This window comes from Opisthocomus hoazin, chromosome W (genome assembly GCF_030867145.1).
Source record: "Opisthocomus hoazin isolate bOpiHoa1 chromosome W, bOpiHoa1.hap1, whole genome shotgun sequence".
NCBI classification, from domain to species: domain Eukaryota; kingdom Metazoa; phylum Chordata; class Aves; order Opisthocomiformes; family Opisthocomidae; genus Opisthocomus; species Opisthocomus hoazin.
In genome coordinates this window covers 38,865,166-38,890,256 of record NC_134453.1, presented here as the reverse complement: position 1 = coordinate 38,890,256, position 25,091 = coordinate 38,865,166, and the positions used below count along the sequence as shown (strand labels likewise).

At 42.7% G+C, this 25,091-nt stretch overlaps 1 protein-coding gene across 1 annotated transcript in view; it reads left to right on the top strand.

Moving 5' to 3' along the window:
• The window catches only part of LOC142365627 (junction-mediating and -regulatory protein-like), a 118,367-nt gene that overhangs the window by 61,577 nt on the left and 31,699 nt on the right, over positions 1-25,091 (top strand). Inside the window, exons 5-6 of the mRNA XM_075446606.1 lie at positions 5,970-6,135; positions 15,548-15,735. Of these exons, the coding sequence (XP_075302721.1) occupies positions 5,970-6,135; positions 15,548-15,735 (354 nt within the window). The remainder of the gene's footprint in view (positions 1-5,969; positions 6,136-15,547; positions 15,736-25,091) is intronic.

Sequence of the window (25,091 nt, the reverse complement as noted above, 5' to 3'; positions counted from 1 at the left end):
TATCTGGTATTTATGGTCACTTATAACTGACTCACTGCAGTGTTAGAAAATCAGAACTGATTAATATTCCTTTAAAAAGATTAAGATGCTAGACAAACTATTTTATCAGTAAGAGTTTGAGTTGAGAGTTAATAGACTGAAAGAATGTAAATTCAGAGCAAAGACCAGATCTGACTGTTTGAGAACACTGTTGGTGTTTAGGAGTTTGTCTATGGATTTTTGAACACTTAGTCTTGGAAAATAAAAGAGTTTCTAAAAATAGCATTATACCCTTTTCATGGGCCAAAGATGTTTCTTTTAGTGTCTGAAAATTTTCTGATTGCCCACTAATTGTGAGTGATCATCTTAACCTCATTTTTTTAATAATACTGTGTCCTGTAGTATCATGGCCTGGCTATAATTGACTCCTGATACTTAATTGGTTGGAGGAATGCTTCTCTTCCACAAGTTGCTAGATATGAGTGAGAGCCTGCCTTTTATCAGTGGTCAGAGTGCTCCTTGTTTCCCATAAAATCATTTAGAAATTCTTTAAAATTATTTTTTGTTGGTTTTGATGATGAGCGCCTGTATTCACACTTAAAGACCTGAGCTTTTTTCTGAATTTTACTCCCTTCTACTGAGATTTCTTAGACAGCAATGATGATGAATTAAAATGAATATTTGAATTAGAGAACAGTCAGGATTCACGAGGTGAATTGAAACATGACTTTGTATTTTGTTTGAACAATAGCAGATTACTTAAAAGACTGGATAACAGAAAATTTAATAATAGCTATTAACATGTATTGCTAGGGAAGAGTATTACAATTTTTTTAACTGTGAATTACTTTGTAAATGACAGCACATGAGAATGGCCGTAGTCTTATAACTTGGTAGTAACATGATTGAGCCACCAGTGCAACAGGGTAGTACAGCAGCAGATGCTCTCCAGTCTGTCAAATCAGGTATTTCTAGCAAAAGGAGAGGTGTTAGTGTCACTGCACACGGACTTGTGAGATTTCTTCTATACCTTTTTTCCATGCGTTTCTGATCACCCAAGAAAGATTAGTTCTAAGTGGAGCAGTTGCAGGGAGGGCTACCACAGTGATGCCAGCAATGGGGTGTATTTTACAAGAGGTTTTGAAGTTGTTTCAACAAATAAAATGAAGGCTGAGATGATACAGAATTGCTCTCCACAAATATACTAAAGGGAATAAATATTAGTCAAGAAGAGCAATGCATGTTGCTCTTCAGTACTGGCGCAAGAACAAATGGTATTATCCGATTGTGAATACACTGGAAATATGGAAGAGATTTTCTGGCAGTTAGGAGGGAGTATCTGGAACAGATTTCCAATGGGAGTAACAAGCAAACAGCTTTGTGGAAGGTTTTTGTTTTGTTTTTACAAAAGCAGGGTAAGAACAATAACATGGAAATTATTTTAAGAACTCAGTTTATGAAAGCAGTTAACTTTACATTTGTTGGAAAACATTCTGTGGTGGTGGAAAGCTGGATTTGATGGCCCTCAGTTCTGTATTCCATGTTTGGCTATTTTTCTATTAATTTTGACGCTTGTCCTTTTAGTATATGTGTTTATAGTTCATGTCAGAGGCTTTTCTGTTTTAATCCATTATATCTTTATTTACCTGTGCGTGGGTTTACAGATGATGCTTTTCTGCCATAGAACTATTAAGAAAGCTGAGTTCCTGCTTAAGTTCTTCACTTACTATGAATGAAACAACAAAGACTTTAAACACTATTACTTGAATTAGGGCCAGAGAAATTGAATTATTTGCTTGAGTTAATGCAGGAAGCTGTGGCATAGCAGGAAATTGAACTCTGATCTCCTCAGTTCTGGTTATTTGTCCAACTGCAAAATGTTTTTTTCCTATAATTACATTCTCACTTTAAAGTTCTTCGTGTTTCTTTCACTGTGTTGATCAGCCTAAGACCTTTTTTACATGCGTATCTTTCCTACCAAGGCTGCAGCAAATTACTAGTACAGATTAGACAGCAATTTGTATCATTAAGAATTGAACCACTCTTAAATTTTTAACAAACAATGCTGAAACTTTCTTAAAAGTGATGATGTTGATTTGAATTATCACACATATATAGTATCTCACATAGAGTTTTAAAATAAGTGGTTGAAATTAAAGGCCCCTATTTTTGTTTTTCATGAGGGGCTATTATGTATCTAGGATATCTGGCTGAGGACCATACAACAATATTAATTTCCCATTAATTGCTGTTGCACCTGAAAATGGAATACAGTTATGTTGTTCCCCTAAAACAGATCAGGTAGCTTGTAGCATCTGTAATGTATGTTTGCAGGGCTAAGATTCGGTTGTCAGACAGGTCCTTTACCAGGCAGATACTGGTGCAGCTGAATGAAACATGCTGCTATAACATGATTAGCTGATACTTCTAAAGACAGGCCATTTACATCTCTATGCAGTCTTTATACAAAATCTGTGGACTTAAATTTGGGAACATCTTTTTTAAGGAAAAAATGTATAAATTTATGTGAATTTCACAGTTCACTGACAAAGCACAAGTTCTTAGGTGTGGTAGAAGTTTGAATGATGTTGCATTAATTTGCAAAAAAAATAATTCCTATGGTATATTTTTTTTTTATGATGAGAAAATCTTTTGAAAACGCCAAAACCCAGGATACCCTGCCTGTCAAATGAACATTATCACTCTCATATGAAAAACTGGAAGGTTCCAGAGAATCAGTACTTTTGTCTTGAAAACTAGCCTCTAGTTCACTCCAAATATGCTATCATTGTGTCACTGTTTTGGTCACAATTAGTAACTTAATATGGATGCACAGTAACAGAATGGCATAGCAAGACATTTTGGTGTCACAGTGGGCTGAAAAATAAATTATACATTATTGATTGTAGAATCATAGAATCATAGAATGGTAAGGGTTGGAAGGGACCTTAAAGATCATCTGGTTCCAACCCCCCTGCCATGAACAGGGACATCTTCCACTAGACCAGGTTGCTCAGAGCTCCATCCAACCTGGCCTTGAACACTTCCAGGGAGGGGGCATCCACAGCTTCTCTGGGCAACCTGTTCCAGTGTTTCACCACCCTCATGGTGAAGAACTTCCTAATATCTAATCTAAATCTGCCCTCTTTTAGTTTACAGCCATTCCCCCTTGTCCTATCACTACACACCCTTGTGAAAAGTCCCTCTCCATCCTTCCTGTAGGCCCCCTTCGGGTACTGGAAGGCTGCTATGAGGTCACCCCGGAGCCTTCTGTTCTCCAGGCTGAACAGCCCCAACTCTCTTATCCTGTTGTCATAGGAGAGGTGTTCCAGCCCTCTGATCATCTTCGTGGCCCTCCTCTGGACCCGCTTCAACACATCCATGTCCTTCCTATGTTGGGGGCTCCAGAGCTGGACGCAGTACTCCAGGTGGGGTCTCACCAGCGTAGAGTAAAAGGGCAGAATCACCTCCCTCGACCTGCTGGCCACCCTTCTCTTGATGCAGCCCAGGATACGGTTGGCTTTCTGGGCTGCAAGCGCACATTGCCGGCTCATGTTGAGCTTCTCATCCACCAGTACCCCCAAGTCCTTCTCCTCAGGGCTGCTCTCGAGCCACTCTCTGCCCAGCCTGTACTTGTGTTTCGGATTGCCCCGACCCACGTGCAGGACCTTGCACTTGGCCTTGTTGAACTTCATGCGGTTCACGCAGGCCCACCTCTCCAGCCTGTCAAGGTCCCTCTGAATGGCATCCCTTCCCTCCAGCGTGTCAACCACACCACACAGCTTGGTGTTGTCGGCAAACTTGCTGAGGGTGCACTCAGTCCCACTGTCCATGTCGCCGACAATGATATTGAACAGCACCAGCCCCAGTACCAACCCCTGAGGCACACCCCTCGTCACTGGTCTCCACCTGGACATCGAGCCATTGACTGCAACTCTTTGTGTGCGTCCATCGAGCCAGCTCCTTATCCAACGAGTGGTCCATCTGTCAAATCCATGTCCTTCCAATTTAGAGACAAGGACATCATGCGGGACAGTGTCGAATGCCTTGCACAAGTCCAGGTAGATGATGTCAGTTGCCCGCACTTTGTAATTGTATGTAAATTGTAAAGTTTATGATATTCACTTAAAGACTTATTGATCCTTTGAGGCTAATAATTGATATGCAAAAGATACATTTAGTAAGTATACAATATAGTAGAATAAATTTTAAAAATAGAAGTTACAAGAATTAATTCACAAGCCTTCCGTCTATCAATCTCATATGGAAAGAAGCATAATTTAGAGAACTGTTTCCTTAAGTGTTTAATTAAGCTGTGAAATCCCTGTCAAAGTTTAATGATGCAGGTGCTAAAAGCTTGTGTGCTGTGAAAAAGGGATAGGAAAATTTATCAAGTAAAATCTAGTAAGTCTATTTAGTATAAAAGGCAGCACTGTGGCTTAAGAAATCTTGAGCCGCAAGCTGTGCTAGAGGCTGGTGAAACATTTTAGGGAAGTATCACTGCACTGCCTACTATGTTTCATCTTCCTAGATATTTGCTGTTAACCTTTGTCCGAAACAGGATATTGAATAAGATGGATCTTTGGTTTGTTTCAATACAGATATCTTTCTGTTTCAGTATAATTATATTTAAGCATATATGATAAATAAAACCTTGGAAACCCATTTCTGACTATTAATTACAGATACATTTGTACTCCATGAAGAAACCACCATAATGTAAAAACCTACTAGCAAATATTTTTTAAAATGTGTAGTTTGCTAGGTCCTTTATTTCTCCTTGTTAGACATCCCTTTTTAATGTTTGAATGCCTGTAATATATGAACTGGATTCCCTTTCATCAGAATGGTAAGGTAGATTGATCACAAATCTTCAATACAATTTATAATTACTTTCATCCTCCATCTCTGAGAATTTATCAGAGATTCATATTTTGAGAAGGTAGAGAACTTGGATGTGGCCCTAACTCTTCTCCTGCACAGAGGTTGTAGAGCTGCATGACGTTGAATTCCCTCCAAAGTGAGACAGCACATAACATCCCCTTGCATATCAGTATTTCTTGAATATGGTCTGAATGGCCAACTATATTGGTCAGATAAATCTTGTTTGACTGAATGAAAGAGGATTATTTGAGTTCTCTTTGGTTGTTTCTTGTATCACTTCTCTATGTCAGACACATGACAAATAAGCACTAAAATATATTTATATATTTTAATCTAGATCTTTCTTCTCCTGTAAAAGACTCCAGAAATGATGATGTCGTAAAATTCAGTACATTCTGATCAGACAGAACTTGGTGTTTTCTTAATTTTTCTTGTGTTGTTCCTTTCAAACTGCAGTGCTTGATAGAGGTTATGAGAATTTTGGGGAAAAACTGGGAAAAGTAATATAAAGGCCTGTGGCTTGACAGATGTTCTGCTTTGCTAAGAAGGTTAACTACACAATAAAATATATAAAATATGATAAAAATCACTGATTTATCCCCTTCACTTTTTTTTTTTTAATTTGTAGAGAATCTCCTTGGTTAAGTTGTCATTACAAGACAGACGATCAGTGCATGTAATTTCAAGTTCAACTTAAGTGACAGTTTTAACTGTAGTTTTCTAGATGGCATTAGCAAAACAGCTTTTAGACATTTTGGACTTAAGATAAGAAAATCCTAACTTCATTAGGTATCTTCAGAGAATCAAGTAGTAGAGTAAAAGAGCGGTAGGGATGTTTCACATTACTCACTATATGACTTGTCAGTTTGACAGTCACAGAGTAATCCAATGCCATGGGTTTTTTATTACCATGTGGAACGAATGTCAAGTATTAAAGATGTCTGAAAGTATGTGGCTGATCAAAACCTGCTTCTCTTGATGTGTTCAATTTTAATATGATATATTTAGTGTATCAGACTGTATCTAGCTGTAATCATAAAGTCTGTGATTTTGTTCTCTTTATTATCCTGGAGTTGTGTGTTTATTTTTTTTCTCTTTCCATTTAGATGCAGAGTCTGAAAGGTGGTACAGAATCCATAGCCCATTTGGACCAGTTAGAAGCTGATTATTATGATCTACAGCTTCAATTATATGAAATGCAGTTTGAGATCTTGAAATGTGAAGAGCTGCTGCTGACAGCACAACTTGAAAGCATCAGAAGACTGATGTCAGGTGCTTTTTATGCATTTTAATTAAGATGTAATCTGTAAAAGATAATTCTCTTCCTAAGAGTCTAGTAAAGCCTGTGGGAATGAAATGAGAACAGTTTCTTTATCACGTGAAAATTTACATTAATTAAAATTTACACCTGTTCATAAGGCGTATACATACACATACAGAAGTTTTGGTCTGGTTCTCGTTGTCTGTGTTTGGAAGTAAGCATATGATATAATATGTAAGGTTTGGAAAACTAATTTTAGGGAGGAGGAAATGTTTTAATTACTGGACTTGTCTCATAAAAAAATTTTAATTGGCATTATTCATTTCTTTGAAGCGATTGGTTTTCAAAAGGTATTCCTGCAAATCAGAATCTTTCAGCTGAACTTTGAAGATTTGAAACTGGGTTGTATTGTGAGTTACCTCTGGAAAAAAAGAGAAGACACAAGTATCACAGATTCTTCTCACTATTGTGTTGTATGAACCTCCTCCTCTCGGGCCTGTGATGGCAACAACATTAACTGCATGTACAGAGGATGAGGACTGACAACTCTGTAAATGACTTCAAAGAAATGTGGCAGCTTTGCCTTTGTGGAGAGCTAGTTAATGATTTAGAGACAGTTGTTTGTACTTGGGAAATCAGACATTTAATTTTGGTACTGAAGAAACTGTATGGTTTTCATACCTGCAGACCAAAGGAAATCAAACAGGAGGCTGAGAAGAAATGTGTATCAAAAACCTTTCTATTTGATGTAGTGATAGTAAAACCTAAGGGCCCTCACAGATTAAGTTTGCTGTAAAAACACCATAGATCATTACGACTTGACGCTAATGTTTTCCCCAGAAATCTCAAAAGTGACCCCCAACTTGACCAAAAATAAAACCCCCAGTCAGCTAAACAAACAACCTTCTCCTTTCCCCATGACAACAAAATAGTTCACTGTTCTGGCTTCCTTTGCTGCTTTAAAATTCTTAATTTAAACTAAAGTATTTTTTAATGTAACATCTAAAAGTTTTTTTTTTTTAATCAAAGACAGCTGTCTATGTTAGAAGGAATTTTTGAGAGCATAATTTGATTTGATTGCCAGTTTGAATTTGCAAGGTCATAAGCCAGAAGAAAAACATTTTCTTTTGCAAATTAAGGACATTGGAAGTATTGTGGTTTGGCCCTGGCTGGCAACAAAGGACCACACAGTCACTGTATCACCCCTTCCCCCACTGGGGTGGGGAGGAGAATGGGAAGAATAAGGCAAAACTCGTGGGTCGGGATAAGGAAAGTTTAACAGAACAGCAAAGGAAGCGAACAATAACAACAGTAATACTGGTAAGAAGAATATACAAAAGCAAGGGAATACACAGAGCACCTCTCTCTCACTGCCCGACACCCAGCACTTTCCGAAGACCCAATTCACCTTCCCCCCAGCCCAGCCAGCTCCCCTACTCACAACCAAGCATGACGTCACATGGTATCAAATACACCGATTGTTTGGCCAGTTTGGGTCTGCTGCTTCTTGTGAAAATTAACCATGTCTGTCCCAGCCATGTCCCCTCCCGGCTTCTTGTGAAAATTAACCCTATCCCAGCCGAAGCCAGGACATTATCCACCCCTTATTCTATACCATCTACATCATGCCCAGGACTTTATCCCCTTCTACAGGGCACGGAAGTTTTGCTTGGGCAGGGTCAGCCTGGATCCTCTCATGTTAACTAACCAGGTGGCTTTTGCTAAATGAGTATCCCAATGTTTGAAGGTCCCACCCCCCATTGCTCTCAGAGTAGTTTTTAGCAGTCCATTGTACCAATTCGATTTTCCCGGAGGCTGGTACATGATAGGGGATGTGATACACCCACTCAATGCCATGCTCTTTGGCCCAGGTGTCCGTGAGGTTGTTTCAGAAATGAGTCCTGTTGTCCGACTCAATTCTTTCGGGAGTGCCATGTCTCCACAGGACTTGCTTTTCAAGGCCCGGGATGGTACTCTGGGCGGTGGCATGGGGCACAGGGTAGGTTTCCAGCCATCCGGTGGTGGCCTCCACCATTGTGAGCACATAGCGCTTGCCTTGGCGGGTTTGTGGCAGTGTGATGTAGTCAATCTGCCAAGCCTCCCCATATTTATATTTTAGCCATCGTCCTCCATACCACTGAGGCTTTACCCGCTTGGCTTGCTTGATTGCAGCGCATGTTTCACATTCATGGATAACCTGTGCGATGGTGTCCATGGTCAAGTACACCCCTCGGTCACGAGCCTATCGATAGGTTGCATTTCTTCCTTGGTGGCCCAAGGTGTCATGGGCCCACCAAGCTATAAAGAGTTCACCCTTATGTTGCCAGTCCAGATCCACCTGAGCCACTTCAATCTTGGCAGCCTGATCCACCTGCTGGTTGTTTTGATGTTCTTCAGTGACCCGACTCTTAGGGACGTGGGCATCCACATGACGCACTTTTACAATCAGCTTCTCTAACAGGGCAGCAATATCTTGCCACAATGGGGCAGCCCAGATGGGTTTGCCTCTGCGCTGCCAGTTGTTCTTCTTCCATTGGTGCAGCCACCCCCACAAGGCATTGGCCACCATCCTGGAGTCGGTGTCAAGATAGAGCACTGGCCACTTCTCTCGACTGGCAATGTCTAAAGCCAGCTGGATGACTTTCAGCTCTGCAAACTGGCTGGACTCACCTTCTCCCTCTGCAGTTTCCGCGACTTGTCGTGTAGTGCTCCATACAGCAGCCTTCCACTTCCGCTGCTTCCCCACAATGCGACAGGACCCATCCGTGAACAGGGCATACTGTTTCTTATCTTCTGGCAGCTTGTTATACAGTGGGGCCTCTTCAGCACATGTCACCTCCTCCTCTGGCGGTACTCCAAAATCTTTGCCTTCTGTCCAGTCCATGATTAGCTCCAGAATTCTTGGGTGACTGGGCCCGCTGTGTGATCAGTGTGACCCACTTCCTCCACGTAGCATCAGTGGCATTATGTGTAGAGCTGACCCTCTTTTTGAACATCCAGCCCAGCACCGGCAGTTGGGGTGCTAAGAGGAGCTGTGCTTCAGTGCCGACCACTTCTGAAGCAGCTCGAACTCCTTCATAATCTGTCAAATTCTTTTTCTCAGTTGGAATATAGTGGGCCTCGGATCCTTTGTATCCCCGGCTCCAAAACCCCAGGGGTCGACCTCGAGTCTCCCCTGGTGCTTTCTCCCAGAGACCTCAGATAGGTCCATTCTCCCCGGCTGCCGTGTAGAGCATGTTTTTAACATCTTGCCCTGACTGGACTGGCCCAAGGGCTACAGCATGAACTATCTCCCATTTAATTTGTTCAAAGGCTTGTCGTTGCAAGGGCCCCACTCAGAATCATTCTTCTTCTGGGTCATGTGATAGAGAGGACTTACAATCTGGCTGTAATTTGGGATGTGCATCCTCCAAAAACCCACGACACCTAAGAAGGCTTGTGCTTCCTTTTTGCTGGTTGGTGGAGACATAGCTGCTGTTTTTTTGATGACATCCATTGGGATCTGACAACACCCATCCTGCTATTTTATTCCTAAAAACTGGATCTCTTGTGTAGGTCCCTTGACCTTACTGCTTTTTATGGCAAAACCAACTTTTAGAAGAGTCTGAACTATTTTCTCCCCTTTCTCAAAAACTTTCTCTGCTGTGTCACCCCACACAATGATGTCATAAATGTACTGCAGATGTTCTGGAGCTTCACCCTCTTCTAGTGCAGTCTGGATTAGTCCATGGGAAATGGTGGGACTGTGTTTCCACCCCTGGGGCAATCACTTCCAGGTGTACTCCAAGTCAAAGGAAACTGTGGCCTGCACTCTGCTGCCATAGGGATGGAGAAGAATGCATTAGTGATATCAGTGGTAGCATACAACTTGGCTGCCTTTGACTGAAGTTCGTGTTGAAGTTCTAGCATGTCCGGCACGGCAGCACTCAGCGGTGGCGTGACTTCATTCAGGCCACGGTAGTCTACTGTCAGTCTCCACTCTCCAGTACACTTTCTCACTGGCCATATGGGACTATTAAAGGGTGAGAGAGTTCTGCTGATCACTCCTTGACTCTCCAGCTGGCGGATCAGCTTATGGATGGGGATCAGGGAGTCTCAGTTGGTGTGATATTTCTGCCAGTGCACCGTTGTGGTAGCGATTGGCGCCTATTGTTCTTCCACCCTCAGCAACCCCACAACGGAAGGATCCTCCGAGAGACCAGGCAAAATGGACAGCTGTTTAATTTCTTCCGTCTCCACAGCAGCTATGCCAAAAGCCCACCGATACCCCTTTGGGTCCTTGAAATACCCTCTCCTAAGATAGTCTATACCAAGGATGCAGGGAGCCTCGGGGCCAGTTACAATGGGGTGCTTCTGCCACTCCTGCCCAGTGAGGCTCACTTCAGCCTCCAGTACACTCAGCTCTTGGGATCCCCCTGTCACTCCTGAAATGCAGATGGACTCTGACCCTTGGAAATCTGATGGCATTTATAGTACACTGTGCACCAGTGTCCGCTAGAGCTTTATACTGTTGTGGATCTGATGTGCCAGGCCACCGAATCCACACCGTCCAATAAACCCAGCTGGAGGCAGGGCCCCTCTAATCCTGGTCAGAGAATTTGCTGTTCACCTGCTGTAAAAATGACTTAGAGGTCCCTTCAAGAGGATCGGAATCAAGATCAAATTGTCTACCTTGTCTGGAGAGCTGGCTGCTGGAAACTGGAATGGCATTTTTCCTAGCAGAATCCCTTTTTGTGATTGTTTTACCTTGCAGCTCATGCACTCGTGCCTCTAGACTTGAGGTGGGTTTTCCATCCCACTTCCTCATGTCCTCTCCGTGGTCACGCAGGTAAAACCACAAGGTGCCCCGTGGTGTGTAGCCTCCGTATCCTCTCTTGAGCAGAGAAACACTTATTTCTAGTAGCTGAGATACTGGCCCGTACAGGTGGGGAGTAGGACATATTGTCTTTCATTTGCTGGACCTCCTGGGACAGTTTCTCCATGGCTGAGACGAGGGAGGTAGAGACACTTTCTTCATATTGCTGGAGTCGGACAGCCACTTCATCCACTGTTGGTGCCTCTTCACCTTTCCAGTTTACTACTGCCAGTGAGTTGGCATATGAGGAGGGTGCGCTCCGTACAAACTTCCTCCACATGTGCCGTGTGCACTGGACTTCATCTGGGTCTGTGGGGAACTGCGCATTGTCCGGGTCATAGTAAACCAGCTCCCGCACAGCTGATTCCCTCAGGTACTGATTACCTCTCTCCTTATTGGTCCACTTGCCTGGATAACACACAACATCCTCACTGAAGGGATACCTTTCCCTCACTCCTGACAGAAGTCTCCTCCAGAGGCTGAGGGCTTGTGCCTTTTTTCCAATGGCCTTGTCAATGCCCCCTTCCCTGGCCAGGGTTCCTAGCTGCTTGGCTTCCCTGCCCTCTAATTCCAAGATACTATCCCTGTTATCCGAGCATTGGAGCAGCCAAGTGACAATGTGTTTGCCTGGGTGGCAGCTGAAATCTTTATAATATCTTGCAACTCTCTCAAGGAAAGGGACCGGGTGATGATCTTAGGTTCTGCCTCCTTCTCCTGCTCTTGTGCTGGCCCTGTTTCATCTGGCCCTGGTTCATCGTCATCCCTTACTGGGCGCACTGATTTCTTTGTGTATTTCTTTTTTTTATATAGGGGCGACTGATACAGGCACAGGTTGGTTTTCAGGTTTAACTGCAGTTCCTGTGGCCAGGGTTTGAGTAGCCGCTGTGCCCACCATTCGGGCTGGGGCAGCTGCGGTGCCTGTTGCTTTGTTTTCCCCCCCTTCCCCTTTAGAGCACTGAATAGTGTTGAACAGGGCTCCGTAGGCATGCGCCAGACCCCGGCACTTTGCAATAATTTTTGTCTCCCTGGAATTCCCGGGGTGGCAGAACACTTCTTCCAAATATTCTATCAGTTTGTCACGATTAGGCACTTGTTCAGGGGTATAGTTCCAAAACATTGGTGGTGCCCACTGTCCTAGGCATTTGCCCATGCTATTCCACAGACCCCACCACTCATAGCTATCCAGCCCCGGGGCAGATCTCTGGGCAATTTTTTTAACTAGTTGTTTAACCCTGAACAAGACCTGAAACCCATTCAGGAGACATAGCAGTAGGAACATCTTGGTTTGAACATCCCACGGATATTCAAAATTCTCAAAAGCTGTTATGACTAGTCTGAAGGAGAAAGGAGGCGTGAAAGAGGGGGGGAAAGTATCCCCTCTGGTTTTCCCCTTAGAGTGGGTTCGATTATTGATAAATTCTGAAAGATGGCACCCCAGATATGGAAATGACCACAATGCTGCATACAAATACAATCCTAACTTCATGCCCAGTGATGTTATCATATCATAAGTTGATATTACACAGTACAGCAAAATCATAATCCTGATCCTTTTCCCAGAGTTGATAAACAGCACTGCAGTGAATGCACACTGTATGTAAGGATTTACATACCACAACCATGTGACCAAACAAAGCAACATTTTGGCCAGTGACTATTTAACTAATACATTAAATGCATATAACAAATTATAACAAAGTCATTTTTACACATTCTGGTCAGCCCTGCCATTATACCTGCCCCACGTTGGGTGCCAAAAGGACTGTTGCGGTTTAGCCCCTGCCGGCAACAAAGGACCACGTGGTCACTCTATCACCCCTCCCCCCACTGGGGTGGGGAGGAAAATGGGAAGAATAAGGCAAAACTCATGGGTTGGGATAAGGGCAGTTTTAATGGAACTGCAAAGGAAGCAAACAGTAACAACAGTACTGGTAAGAAGAATATACAAAAACAAGGCAATACGCAGAGCAGCACTGGGGAGCTGCGATTCACCTCCCCCCGGCCAGCTTCCCCACTCACAATCTAGCATGATGTTACATGATATCGAATACCCTGTTTGTTTGGCCAGTTTGGGTCAGCCATCCTGGCTGTGTCTCCCCTGGCTTCTTGAGAAAATTAACCATATCCCAGCCGAACACAGGACAGATATGAAAAGTTTTAAATGATAATAAATTGTTATATTATAAACAACATTAGTAGTTTTTTAATGTTATTAACTAGATGCCTGCACTGTAATTCACAAAATGTGAATTTATTAAGTTAGGATTTTAAAGGGTCTTGTCTTATCCATACAAACTGTCCATACATCCTTGTAAGATGTTTTTTTGTGGTGGATGCATTGCTATCAACAAAGAATGTGATAGTTGGTTCCTGCTTTGGTTGGGGGGTGGGTTGAACAAGTGCAAATGGTGTGCATCATATATAAAGAGGAATCATTCCACTTGTTTTTTTGTAAGTGATGGAGTTGTTAGAAGCTTAAACACTTACCAAATCTGTAGACATTTGAAAAGTTCAAAAGCTGTTTGTAGAAAACTCTTGGAATGTCTGATGGAAGTTGCAATAAAGTTGCTAAGGTTTTTTTCAAACAACAAAACATCATTTAGTATTATGTTTTAGAACTGGTAGATTTGACTCATTTGCAGCTGAGCTATTGGGGTTTCACTTGTAAATTCCTATCTTTAATTCTGCATGAAAGTGTTCTAAAACAAAATTTGCATGTAAATTCTTCCATTTTATAAGTGTGTAGCAAAATATAGTTGTTGTTAGCCATGAGGTTTTTTTTTACTCACTGATGTCTCAAAGTGGGCTCTGATGACTTGCTTGTTTTATGAATGGATGAAATTTTATGTATTTGGTTTTTTTAACTGAGCACTAAAGTAAAGACTCAAGTGGGTCTGTTTCTATTAGTTTTTATTGTAAGGTTAATATAGTGATGTTCTTTCTTTTCTGGTCCTGCCATATCCTGTGCTGAGCTGAAATTAGCATGACACAATCAGAAATTTGGTTGCAGCAGAGACCTTACACACAAATAACATGAAGTGACAACAGCTTTTAAAACGGACAGTGTTGTGAAGAAAACCCTGCCCCTCTCCCCAAATAATCTAGCAGCAGAAGTAGGAGGAAGTTGCAGTCTTCCTGAAAGGTATTTGATGAAGGTGAAATGAGGTTTGGTGGTGCTGCAGACACTTGACAGTCATGCTAGCTGTAATCTACCTGTTTCAGCCAGCAGTAATGCATATCCCTCTTGGTGTATTACAAAAATATCCTACTTGGTATGCCAGTGAAATAAGGAACACGAGGCCTTTGCTTCTTCTTCATCCCAACATTCTGCAAAGATTTATAATCATAGAATCATAGAATCATAGAATGGTAAGGGTTGGAAGGGACCTTAAAGATCATCTGGTTCCAACCCCCCTGCCATGAGCAGGGACATCTTCCACTAGACCAGGTTGCTCAGAGCTCCATCCAACCTGGCCTTGAACACTTCCAGGGAGGGGGCATCCACAGCTTCTCTGGGCAACCTGTTCCAGTGTTTCACCACCCTCATGGTGAAGAACTTCCTAATATCTAATCTAAATCTGCCCTCTTTTAGTTTACAGCCATTCCCCCTTGTCCTATCACTACACACCCTTGTGAAAAGTCCCTCTCCATCCTTCCTGTAGGCCCCCTTCGGGTACTGGAAGGCTGCTATGAGGTCACCCCGGAGCCTTCTGTTCTCCAGGCTGAACAGCCCCAACTCTCTTATCCTGTTGTCATAGGAGAGGTGTTCCAGCCCTCTGATCATCTTCGTGGCCCTCCTCTGGATCCACTCCAACACATCCATGTAATCATCACTCTTTCCTTCTTGGCAAGAGATGAGAAGGCAGCATTCAGAAATGAGCTCAATGTTATACTGAATGCTTCACTCAGGAGGCTAGAAATTATGAGTGTTGATACAACTATTAGTAATGACCTTCTTTTTAGGTGTGTAATGCTTTGAAGGATTGCCTTGAAGTTAACATCCCACTGCAGCCTTTGAGCAGTAGCAGTGACCGGGAGGTCAAAAACTGCCCAAGAGAGGATTTTTGGTGTTTTGTTGTCTTATTCCCCTTTCATGAAATTAGTTGTAGGTTGTGGCAGAAGAATCTCATGTCAAAAACTTGAGAGAGTCTTTATGTCCTGAACTTTGTAGTGAAGACCAGAGGTTATTGCTGCACGTCGTGGGTCCCTTTTATTAGTTGGGACCCAAAGACATGTGTGGACATTGTGATCAAGTTAGACTACAGACTCAAGTGTGCATTTACAGTTGCATCTGTTTTTTAATGCTCTGAGCTTAACTGAATACCAGGCTGTGCTTCATTGGTATTGATTTCTGCTCTTCATATAAACTTTAAAGCCCTACAGTGATTTGCTCTTTAGTGCTTTTCCTCTGACCTTTTGATTTTGCTCTTCCTCTGAAAGGACTATAGCATTCTTCTACATTAAATCTTGCAACTCATTGTGGGGGGGTTTGCTGTTGAACAAAACAAAATGTTAATCAAATACAAATTACTGATTTGACTTTTTCATTGCTGACATTTTTAAAACAGAGAAGAGAGATGAAGTGGTATATTATGACACTTACGAAAGTATGGAAGCCATGCTTGAAAAAGCGGATATGGCAACATCTGTACACTTGCAAAAAGAGGAGCTGCAAAAGTTACAACAAAAAATCCGCCAGCTGGAAGCAAGGCGTGGACATATTTCAGCCAAGAAAGCCTACCTCAGAAATAAGAAGGTATTATTAAATTGCAAATTTCTACCATAATTAGCAAATTTAATAAAACTTCAAAAGACTTAATTTCAGATACAACTTCCAAGTCTCTCAGAATTTTTGTGGATTATATTTACTACTTACTAAAAGTTGTTTTATAGAGTATCAAGTGCAATAGCATGTATTATTAAATTGATTTAAGATGCAGTTTACCTTTTAGCTTTAAAGGAACCTTTAATCACTTAGAAGTCAACAAATAATCTTGTTTCTATTAACTAATCAGAATACATTCATGTGGAAAGTGCATGCTAGAATGCATGTTTTTAGAGAGCAGTATTTGCAGAAGAGAATCAAGGGTGTTTTCTCACTAATGAGTTCTATTTTCATTCTCTCACCTCATCCTTTTAAATTTATGTCCTGTGTCATTGATTCTCTATTCAGGAAATATACATGAAATCCAGTATATATTCTTAATTTGTAAAACTAGGTGTGCTGTATGGGGCCACTTCATGTTATGTGGTTGGGATGTCGTGCAAAAAATTGTTTCAATATAGCTAATGTTTTGAAATTGTGTATCAAATGTAGCTAAATATGTTCATTCCTTTTTTCCAGAATGAGTTGTTTACAGTTCCCTACCAGTTTGCTGTTACTTCAATATGCATTATTAGTAACAATAATGAGCAAGATAGCTTAATGAGTAGAATAGATCAAAGTTTTGAGAGAGCACTGTAATACTTGTTAAAAAATAGGTTTTCACCCCATGTGTCATGGTTTAGCCCCGGCCGGCAACAAAGGACCACATGGTCATTCTATCGCCCCTCCCCCTGGTGGGGTGGAGAGGACAATCGGAAGAAAAAGGCAAAACTCATGGGTCGGGATAAGGACAATTTAACAGAATAGCAAAGGAAGGATGCCCAGATGGCTCCCCAGCAGTGATTAACACCGCCCCCCCCCCACCCCAATGGCCAGCTCCCCCACTCAGAACCGAGCATGACATCACATGGTATCGAATACCCTGTTTGGTCAGTTTGGGTCAGCCGTCCTGGCTGTGTCCCCTCCTGGCTTCTTGTGAAAATTAACCCTATCCCAGCCCAACCCGGGACACCATGCTATATATTATAAGGCTAAGTAGAAGTCTCTGTTGAGACCTCATTCTAAATTAGTATCATGGGTTGCATTGGTTGTATGTTTCCAGTCATGTAACTTGATAAGGGAGATGACACCTTTATATAAACAGTTCTAGTATGTTGAGGGTAGAACACTGAGATCTTTCCTCTCCTTCATAAGTAATATATCTATTTCTGTACCTAATTCTGAAGCAAAACAGTAGTTGATACATCTTGTATTTTGGATTTTTTATATTTCTTCAGTCACTGTCTTGTCTCTGATTAACACAATATGGAAAAGACTTTAAATAAATTATTATAAAAGAAATGTCTGTTTTTAGCCAGTTATGGAAAGTAGTTTGCTCAGAGTCATTGAGTTTGTTTTATGCGATTTTGTAAAAAGAAAAAAAGTGTCAAGAAGCTGGGCTTTTTAGTACTTTAAGCAATAGATCCTATCTGTCATGTTATGCTAATTAATATAGGCAACATTATAATAGTTATACTATTTTCTCTTGAATATGAAATGACACTACTGGCACCTTATGGAGTACACAAACCTGTTTAAAAGCAACAGGCTAGTTGCTGTTCCTTACTTAACTTACAGGAGTTAAGTAGAGAAGTGACCCTGAAGCAGGAGCAGAGATTTTTTTAGAATGCCTTCTTATCTGTATAGTTAACTAGTCACCTTCAAGTGGATCATTTGTTTCCAGATTATGTTATGATAAAATATCTTGTTTAAGCTGAAGGAATTTGTTGTTCTAGGCTATAACACTAGCTGCAGCATGCCTACTTGTGCACAGAGACATGATGCAGGGATGTATATGGTAGTAATGCTCATCTGGGTCTGCTTACTTGTCCTTGAGGGAGTAATATAGTCATGCCTGCTCAACATTGTGCTGGAAGAATATGACTATATTGCTTTCAGTACCTGAGGTAATGTGTCCATGTGGAACTTCACTGCTGGACATCACAGCACGCTCAGAACTAGTTCCAGCTCTCTGCTGATTCCATTGCCCAGTGTAGCATTATCTGCAGTTGAGTGCTGCAGTGAAATACTTAGCTTTCAGTTACTAAAGAAATCACAGATCAGAATAACATGTATTTAAACTTGCCTGAGGAAATCAAAGATTTTGATTTGAGAAAAAAGAATAGGCAGAACCAGTTGTTGTATGCCATTTTGCAGCATTTGTTGGGGAGAAAAGAACGTAGCCATTTTGATGGGTATTTATGTTAGAGGTATTTACTGTAGCTGCTCTTAATACTGCTGAATAATGCAGAGCCCTACTAAGCTTATGTGGTGTGTTGACTTTGGCTGAATGCCAGGTGCCCAACAAGCCACTCTGTTATGGGTTTGCGTGGCAAGGTTTTGGTAGCAGGGGGGCTATAGGGGTGGCTTCTGTGAGAAGCTGCGAGAGCTTCCCCCATATCTCATAAAGCCAGTGCTAGCTGGCTCAAAGATGGACGCGCCGCTAGCCAAGACCAAGCCAATCAGCAACAGTGGTAGCGCCTCTGTGATAACATATCTAAGAAGGGGGAAAAAAAAAAACTCTGTGATGAAATGGCAGGGTAGAGAGAGGAGTGGGACTATGTGAGAGAAACAACTCTGCAAACACCGAGGTCCATGAAGAAGGACGAGGGGAAGGAGGTGCTCGAGATGCCAGGGCAGAGAGTCTTCCCTTGCAACTCGTGATGAAGACCATGGTGATACAGGTTGTTCCCCTGCAGTCCATGGAGGTCCACAGTGGAGCAGATATCCACCTGTAGCCCAAGGAAGGGACCCCATGCCGGAGCAGGTGGATGCCTGAAGGAAGCTGTGACCCTGTGGGGAGCCCGTGCTGGAGCAGGCTCCTGCCAGGACCTGTGGACCCATGGAGAGAGGAGCCCATGCCAGAGCAGGTTTGCTAGCAGGGCTTGTGACCCCGTGGGGGACCCATGCTGGAGCAGCCTGTTCCTGAAGGACTGCACCTCGTGGAAGGGACCCACGCTGGGGCAGTTTGTGAAGAACTGCAGCCCATGGGAAGGACTCCCGTTGGAGAAGTTTGTGGAGAACTGTCTCCCATGAGAGGGACCTTCACACTGGAGCAGGGGAAGAGTGTGAGGAGTCCTCCCCCTGAGGGACAAGGAGCGGCAGAGACAATGTGTGATGAACTGACCGCAACCCCCATTCCCCATCCCCCTGTGTTGCATTATAAGGGATGGAGGAATTTCCATTTATTGTTCTCTCGATGAGATGAGGCATCTGTGAACCACACTCCCGTGAGATCACTGCCCTCCTGTAAAGAAGGTGCTTCATGGATCGGGGATGGTTTGTTTGGTGAAGGTTGGAGCAATAGGGTACTATCTATGTTCTTTTTGCAGCTTGGATACTTTAGCACTGCCTTCGGAAATTGGCATTATTTCATTAATACCTTCAAGATAAGCGTACCACTTCCTGACTGTGGGTTTCTGGGCAACGCCGACTGGTGGTGCTGTTCCTTTATGGACTACATCTAGGAGATGGAAAGGGCCCCGAATGATCAAACTCTGTTCTTTCCTTATTTGTTCTGCTTGTTTCAATGCTCGCACTAAGGACAAGTAAACCTTTCTCAAGATCTGAATATCTTCTTATAGTATCATTAAAGGAGTGAGAGCTAAACTCCAAAGGTCTCTCTGGTCCTGCTGGTCCCTTCTGCCATAAGTTACAATGGGAACCATGTTCACTGAACCCCCATTCTACATGGACGGGGTCAGTCGGGTGTATGGGACCAAGTTGTTGGAATAACCTTAACTCCTTTATCAGTGATCCCAGTGCATTATTATGCTGATCAGTCCATTCCCATGATTTTCCCTTTTTGAGCAAATTATAAAGGGGACGAGCAATAATGGAGAAGCCAGGAATATGTTTGTGCCAATAACTTAGAGCTCCTAGAATTTGCTGCAGCTCCTTCACATTAGATGGATTTTGTCCTCCTTCTATTTTTTTCAGGGTATCCTGAGGGACAGAACCAGCTCCTTTAATCCACCAGACCCCCAGGAATTTAACTTCCTGTGCAGGTCTCTGACACTTTGAGTCTGGAATTTCCAGGCCCAATTCAAGCAGTGTTGTCCGGATCTTTTCCATGGTCTCTTTTACACTCTCTTGATCCTCTCCCCCTATTAGGATATCGTCAATGTACTGGTATACTGTACATTCAGGAGAAACAGGGATCTCTGCTAAAACCTTAGCCAAAGCATTGTGAGCGATGGTGGGGGAATGTTTATACCCCTGTGGAAGTCGGTTAAAAGTATATTGGATGCCTTTCCAAGTGAATGCAAACTGTGCTTTGTCCTGCTCCCAGAGGGGAATCATGAAAAAGATGTCTTTAACATCTAAGGCAGCCATCCAGGAATGGGCAGCTCCTTGTATTATTGTCACCACTTCAGCAATATTCGGAACTGCGGCAGTTAGGGGTGCAGTATTGGCATTTAGGTGTCGATAATCTACTGTGAAATGCCATTGTCCGGTGGGTTTCTTTACTGGCCACACCAGTGAATTATAAGGTGAATGAGTGCTTTCAATGATACCTCTTTTTTCTAACTCTACTACCACCCCGTCAATACCGGTAAGTGCCGCTGCTGGCAATGGGTATTGCCGAACATTAGTGATTTTAGAGGGGGGTAACAGTATGGAGATTTCTAGCAGACTCAATGCCACTGTACCTAACCCCTTTTCGTGTCCTGCAAAGCTCCACACAGTTCCATCAGGGAGTTTCCACGCTCGCCCACGCAGCAAATCAAATCCTAAAAGATTAGTGTGTGCAGCACCCACTAACACTTCTTTCCTGGTCATTCTCTGTTCTCCTGGTAACCAGAGGGTAATTTTTGCAGTGGGGCATGTTTTTATCACACCATCAATCCCCATAAATTTGACTTTGTGTTGGGTGGGTTTTATGCCCAAAAGTTGTGCTGTTTTATTAGTGATTACTGACATTTGGGCCCCGGTATCGATGAGAAATTCGGTTGATATTTTCCAGGGTCCAATGGGAAGGGCAATAATAGGTTCGTTGACTTTACCAGGGAGCCATTGAATTGCTAGTACCCACTGGGCAGGGTGGCTCACTGCCCTCCCCGGGGATGGGAGTTTGTTTTGCTGGGACTCAGACAAATCAATCAAGTTAGATTTTGGTGCAGAAGGCACAACACTGTCATAACCAGGAGATTCTCCGGTTGGATGCTTTACCCCAACCGAATTATTTTTTCTAGTTAAGGATTGGACCAGTGCACGGAGATCTTCCATAGGGACACCGTGCAGGAGCCGTCGAGGTACCCCCAAGTCCAGGGCTTTACACCACAACTCATTTCACTCCTTATCAGGTTTAAATCTCCTGTCAGGTTTAGGGTTGTGAGTATGCATTTGATCAGATTTGGAGTTTTTTATGTGGACCTGGCGAATCCTTCGGGTAGGATCAGGGGGCTTTTCACCAGTTAGGGTAGCCCAGCCCATTTGGCGTCCGTATTTGTCTATTTCCTGTACATATTCATTCCAGGTGGGTATATGGCCATGCCGACCCTGACCGCGGTTAGGGTTATCACGAATCCCCCATATGCGGTTTCGAGTTTCGACCGTAAATGGCTTAAGACAATCGGGGAGACCACGGATGAGAGGGGCTAGTCGGTCTGGGTCAATAGGAGCTAACATCAAGGATTTTCGAAACTCCTCCCGGTCATACATAGCTTGCAGGCAAGCTGCTTTTCGTACTGCTGCAGACAGGTCAGAGTAACCCTTAGCTCTAATCTCTAGAGGCTCTCCCCTCTCCCGCGGATCCATACCACCTGCCCAGTAGGCTGCTCCAGCGGTTAGGGAATAACAATGATCTCCTGGCATAGTGGTTAAAAACACTCCAGGTCCCCAGGTGTCTCCCGCTTCATCCTCACTTAACATAATTCTATCTCCACCCTCAGCAGAAACTTGCCACACATATTCAACAGCTGACTCGCTTGGCTGCCTCAAGTACTTCTCTCTTATTCTTTCCAACTCTGTTGGTGTCCACGGTACATTATGTGTAGTGGTATGGATTTCATCATCATCATCAACAGCGGTTTCAGTTTTAACCAGAGGTCGCAAGGGAATCACTTGGGATTTAAAAGTCCCATCGACTTCACTGACTTCCTCATCATCACTGTTACACCAAAAATCTTCAGTCTGCATTCCTGAGCTCGGGTAACGCATTAACCTACGAATCTGCTGGACCTGGGCAGAAGGCTGCATTTTATCTAAAAGCTCATTCATCTTTTCCAACAACATCCTAAGTTGCTGAGCCTCACCCCTGAGTCTAGCATTTCGATATTCTAAATTTCTATTTTCCCCCAAGAACTCATCAACTTGGTTTTCTAATTTCTCATTTTCGCTTGTAAGTTTACTAACCTGAGTTTCTAATTTTTCTCCTGTCTCCTTCTGGAAAGCTAATGCTGATTTCAGCACCTCATTTTCTGATTTTAAAGCTGCCTGTTCTACGGCAGAGACCAGAGTAGGAGCAGGGGCTTCTTTAGCTTCTTTTTGTGCACAAGATAGAGGCGCCTAACACTGCACAAATTACTCCTTTACCTTTACCTGTTCGGAGCTTTTGTGAAGCCTGACACTGTTCAATACGTTCTACTACTTTCTCTTCATCCTTCCAAAACTTCTGGAACCACTCCTTCCCGGCTTGGGAAGGGGCACAACCGTATTTTTGCAACAGTTTATCCATGGCAATCCTGTCTGTGACTCCAGTTTTCTGTTGCGTTATAAAGGATGGAGGAATTTGGAAGAAAGTAAACCCCCTTGCGTTCTAACTCTCCTCACCGAAGTGAGAGGCTAGGTGCGGCTAGGTTTAAATTCTGAGTGATGTCCAATTTGCCACTACCAGTCCAGTCGCGTTTAATATGTATATTAAACTACCACGATTCTGGATACGCTAATAGCAGTCTGCACCTTCAGTCCAGTCGTGCTCATGAACTAGCACGGCCGCATTTGGTCGCGTTCAGTGAGAAACTGTGACAACTGGCTACTTAACCAGTGCAATTTTATTTGTGCAACAGGTATACAGGTTTTTTGAATTGCTGGTGATAGTGACTGTCTGCAAGAAAGCACATGCAAATATGATGTCATTAAGTATAAAACGCATGAAAAGGTTATAAATAATACAGCCTGGCTATAATCATTAGGGAGTAACTCTCTAGATAGATTTCTAAGATTCCCGAGAAAAGCACTTAGTTTTAGTCTCACCCAAGGCGTCCCAAGGGCGGGAGAAGCAAGGCTCAGCCCATTGGCCGATCCCGGTAGTCAGAGGCAGTCTGAGATGGAGTTTCCCTTGACTTGCTCACGGTGTTATCTTCTTCTCTGAAAATCTGTTTCCCTGGGGTTTTTTTATATCTTTTCTACCTTTAAGGTGGAGTTTGAGTGACTGTAGTCATACATACCTTTTATCATGATTGGTGTAAAATTCTCTCCCTTCATGTTTTAAGGTATAGTTTATGAAAAATCGAGAGCGCAGACTCGAGGAGGGGTGGTTGCATCTCGGAGGCGGGTAGCCTTTGGGATGGAGGTGTGTTTTGGTATTAAAATGCTATTAAAACGAGCAAAGTTCACGAGAGGATAGCACTTTGGCAAGGTTTCAAAAACCTGTTGGCTCAGGGGGCCAGATGAGCTGCTTATCAGTTCTAGAGGACCATCTCTTCCTGCTTTATCATCACGGAGCATGGCCACAGAGTCTTCACTCCGCTCTGTCCTCTATGGTACATTGCAGGGAGTTGCTGTGTTAGTGGATTCCTCGCATGCCTGCTGCAGCTGTGTCCCATCCTCAGAGCTCCTTTTGATTTCATGCTTTTACTTAATGGGTGAACAATGCTACGTTTTTCATATAAACTTTAATTTTCAGATGTAAAATCTTAATTTTACTAATAATTCCACATATTCCAACTTGTGACTAAAGTCACTCAAACTTCACTAGGTTTGGGACTAATCTGGAATGTCACACGTGCTTTTATGGCGAGGGTTGTTAAGTACAAACAAATTTTGGAGAGCTAGCAAGCGAGTTAACTTTTACATCATAAACCAAAGTTTAACATACAAAGCAAGTGTCAAAAAAAGCACAATATGGTGAATATTAATAAACCACAACGGGATGTAACATCTTTTTAAAGAGTCCTGTAGCTTTTGGTGACCATCAGAAAAGAGTGTCCCACCATTTGTGTTCTCCATCTTTCTTTTTCTAGCACTTGATGTATCTCTTTGACATCGTGATGGACAATAATTAGAGTTTTTTGTCCATTCTCTTGGGCTTCTTTTAACAGTCGCTTTAGGTCATCATGTCGCAGCAGTTTTCTCACCAATGTGATGTTCATTCCAATGGGCACAGGCAGTAAATTGTGAATCAGTGTATGGTTGGTTTGAAACAGTTGGTGAGACGTAACAGGAGCTATGTAACTGAAATCGCATCCCACAATGTTAGTAAAGTTGCAAACACAAAAATTCAAATGATTGTCAATATCTGTGACCATGTTATCTATGAATATAAAATTACAAGGAGATCTTACGCAAACACATCCTTTCCCAATATATACAAGCACAGTGTTGGGGGCATCATCAGGATGTATCTCAAAATGACAAACGCTTTGTTCGGTGTCAAGACAAATGTCTTGCGCTTTAAGGGTATTACTCTCACAAATAAAGCCTTGTTGTTCCCGTGTGATACATGCATCGACGTCAACAGTTTGCCATTTGTCACCATCTTTTTTGGCCCACACTCTATGCTCAGTAGGATAGAGTACCGTTCCATTGTGATTTAATCCTAATGCAATGATTTGGTATATGGTATATACCGAGGCATTTTGTATTGTTAAGACAAAAGCAGTGGCCTTACTCTCAGTGGGGTCATAGGTGAAATTAACTAGGTACCACCAGGACTGAAATTTTTTCTCAAAGTCAGTTGCATTATCCCATATCACTTTTTGAATTTCGGTAGGTAAGGTGCCTTCTTCACCTTCCCTTATAATTGCAGCAGTCATCGATTGCATCCAAAGCTGGGCTTGGATACAGCTGAGTGCTAAAGAAATATTGCTTTGGGCTGCACCAAGTGCACTTGCAATCAGCTGATGGTCCTTTTCACTTGTTTTTTCCCACTGAGGTAATATATTAGAAAAAAGCCATTGGTGATTTCCCAGGGCTAAAAGGGAAGACCGTAGGGGTTGTTCTAACCTATTCAAGTCACCAGTAGTTGTGACTAGTTTGTTAGCAAGTACTTCAGCATCTATACTGTTTAAGACTCCTAAGCTTGT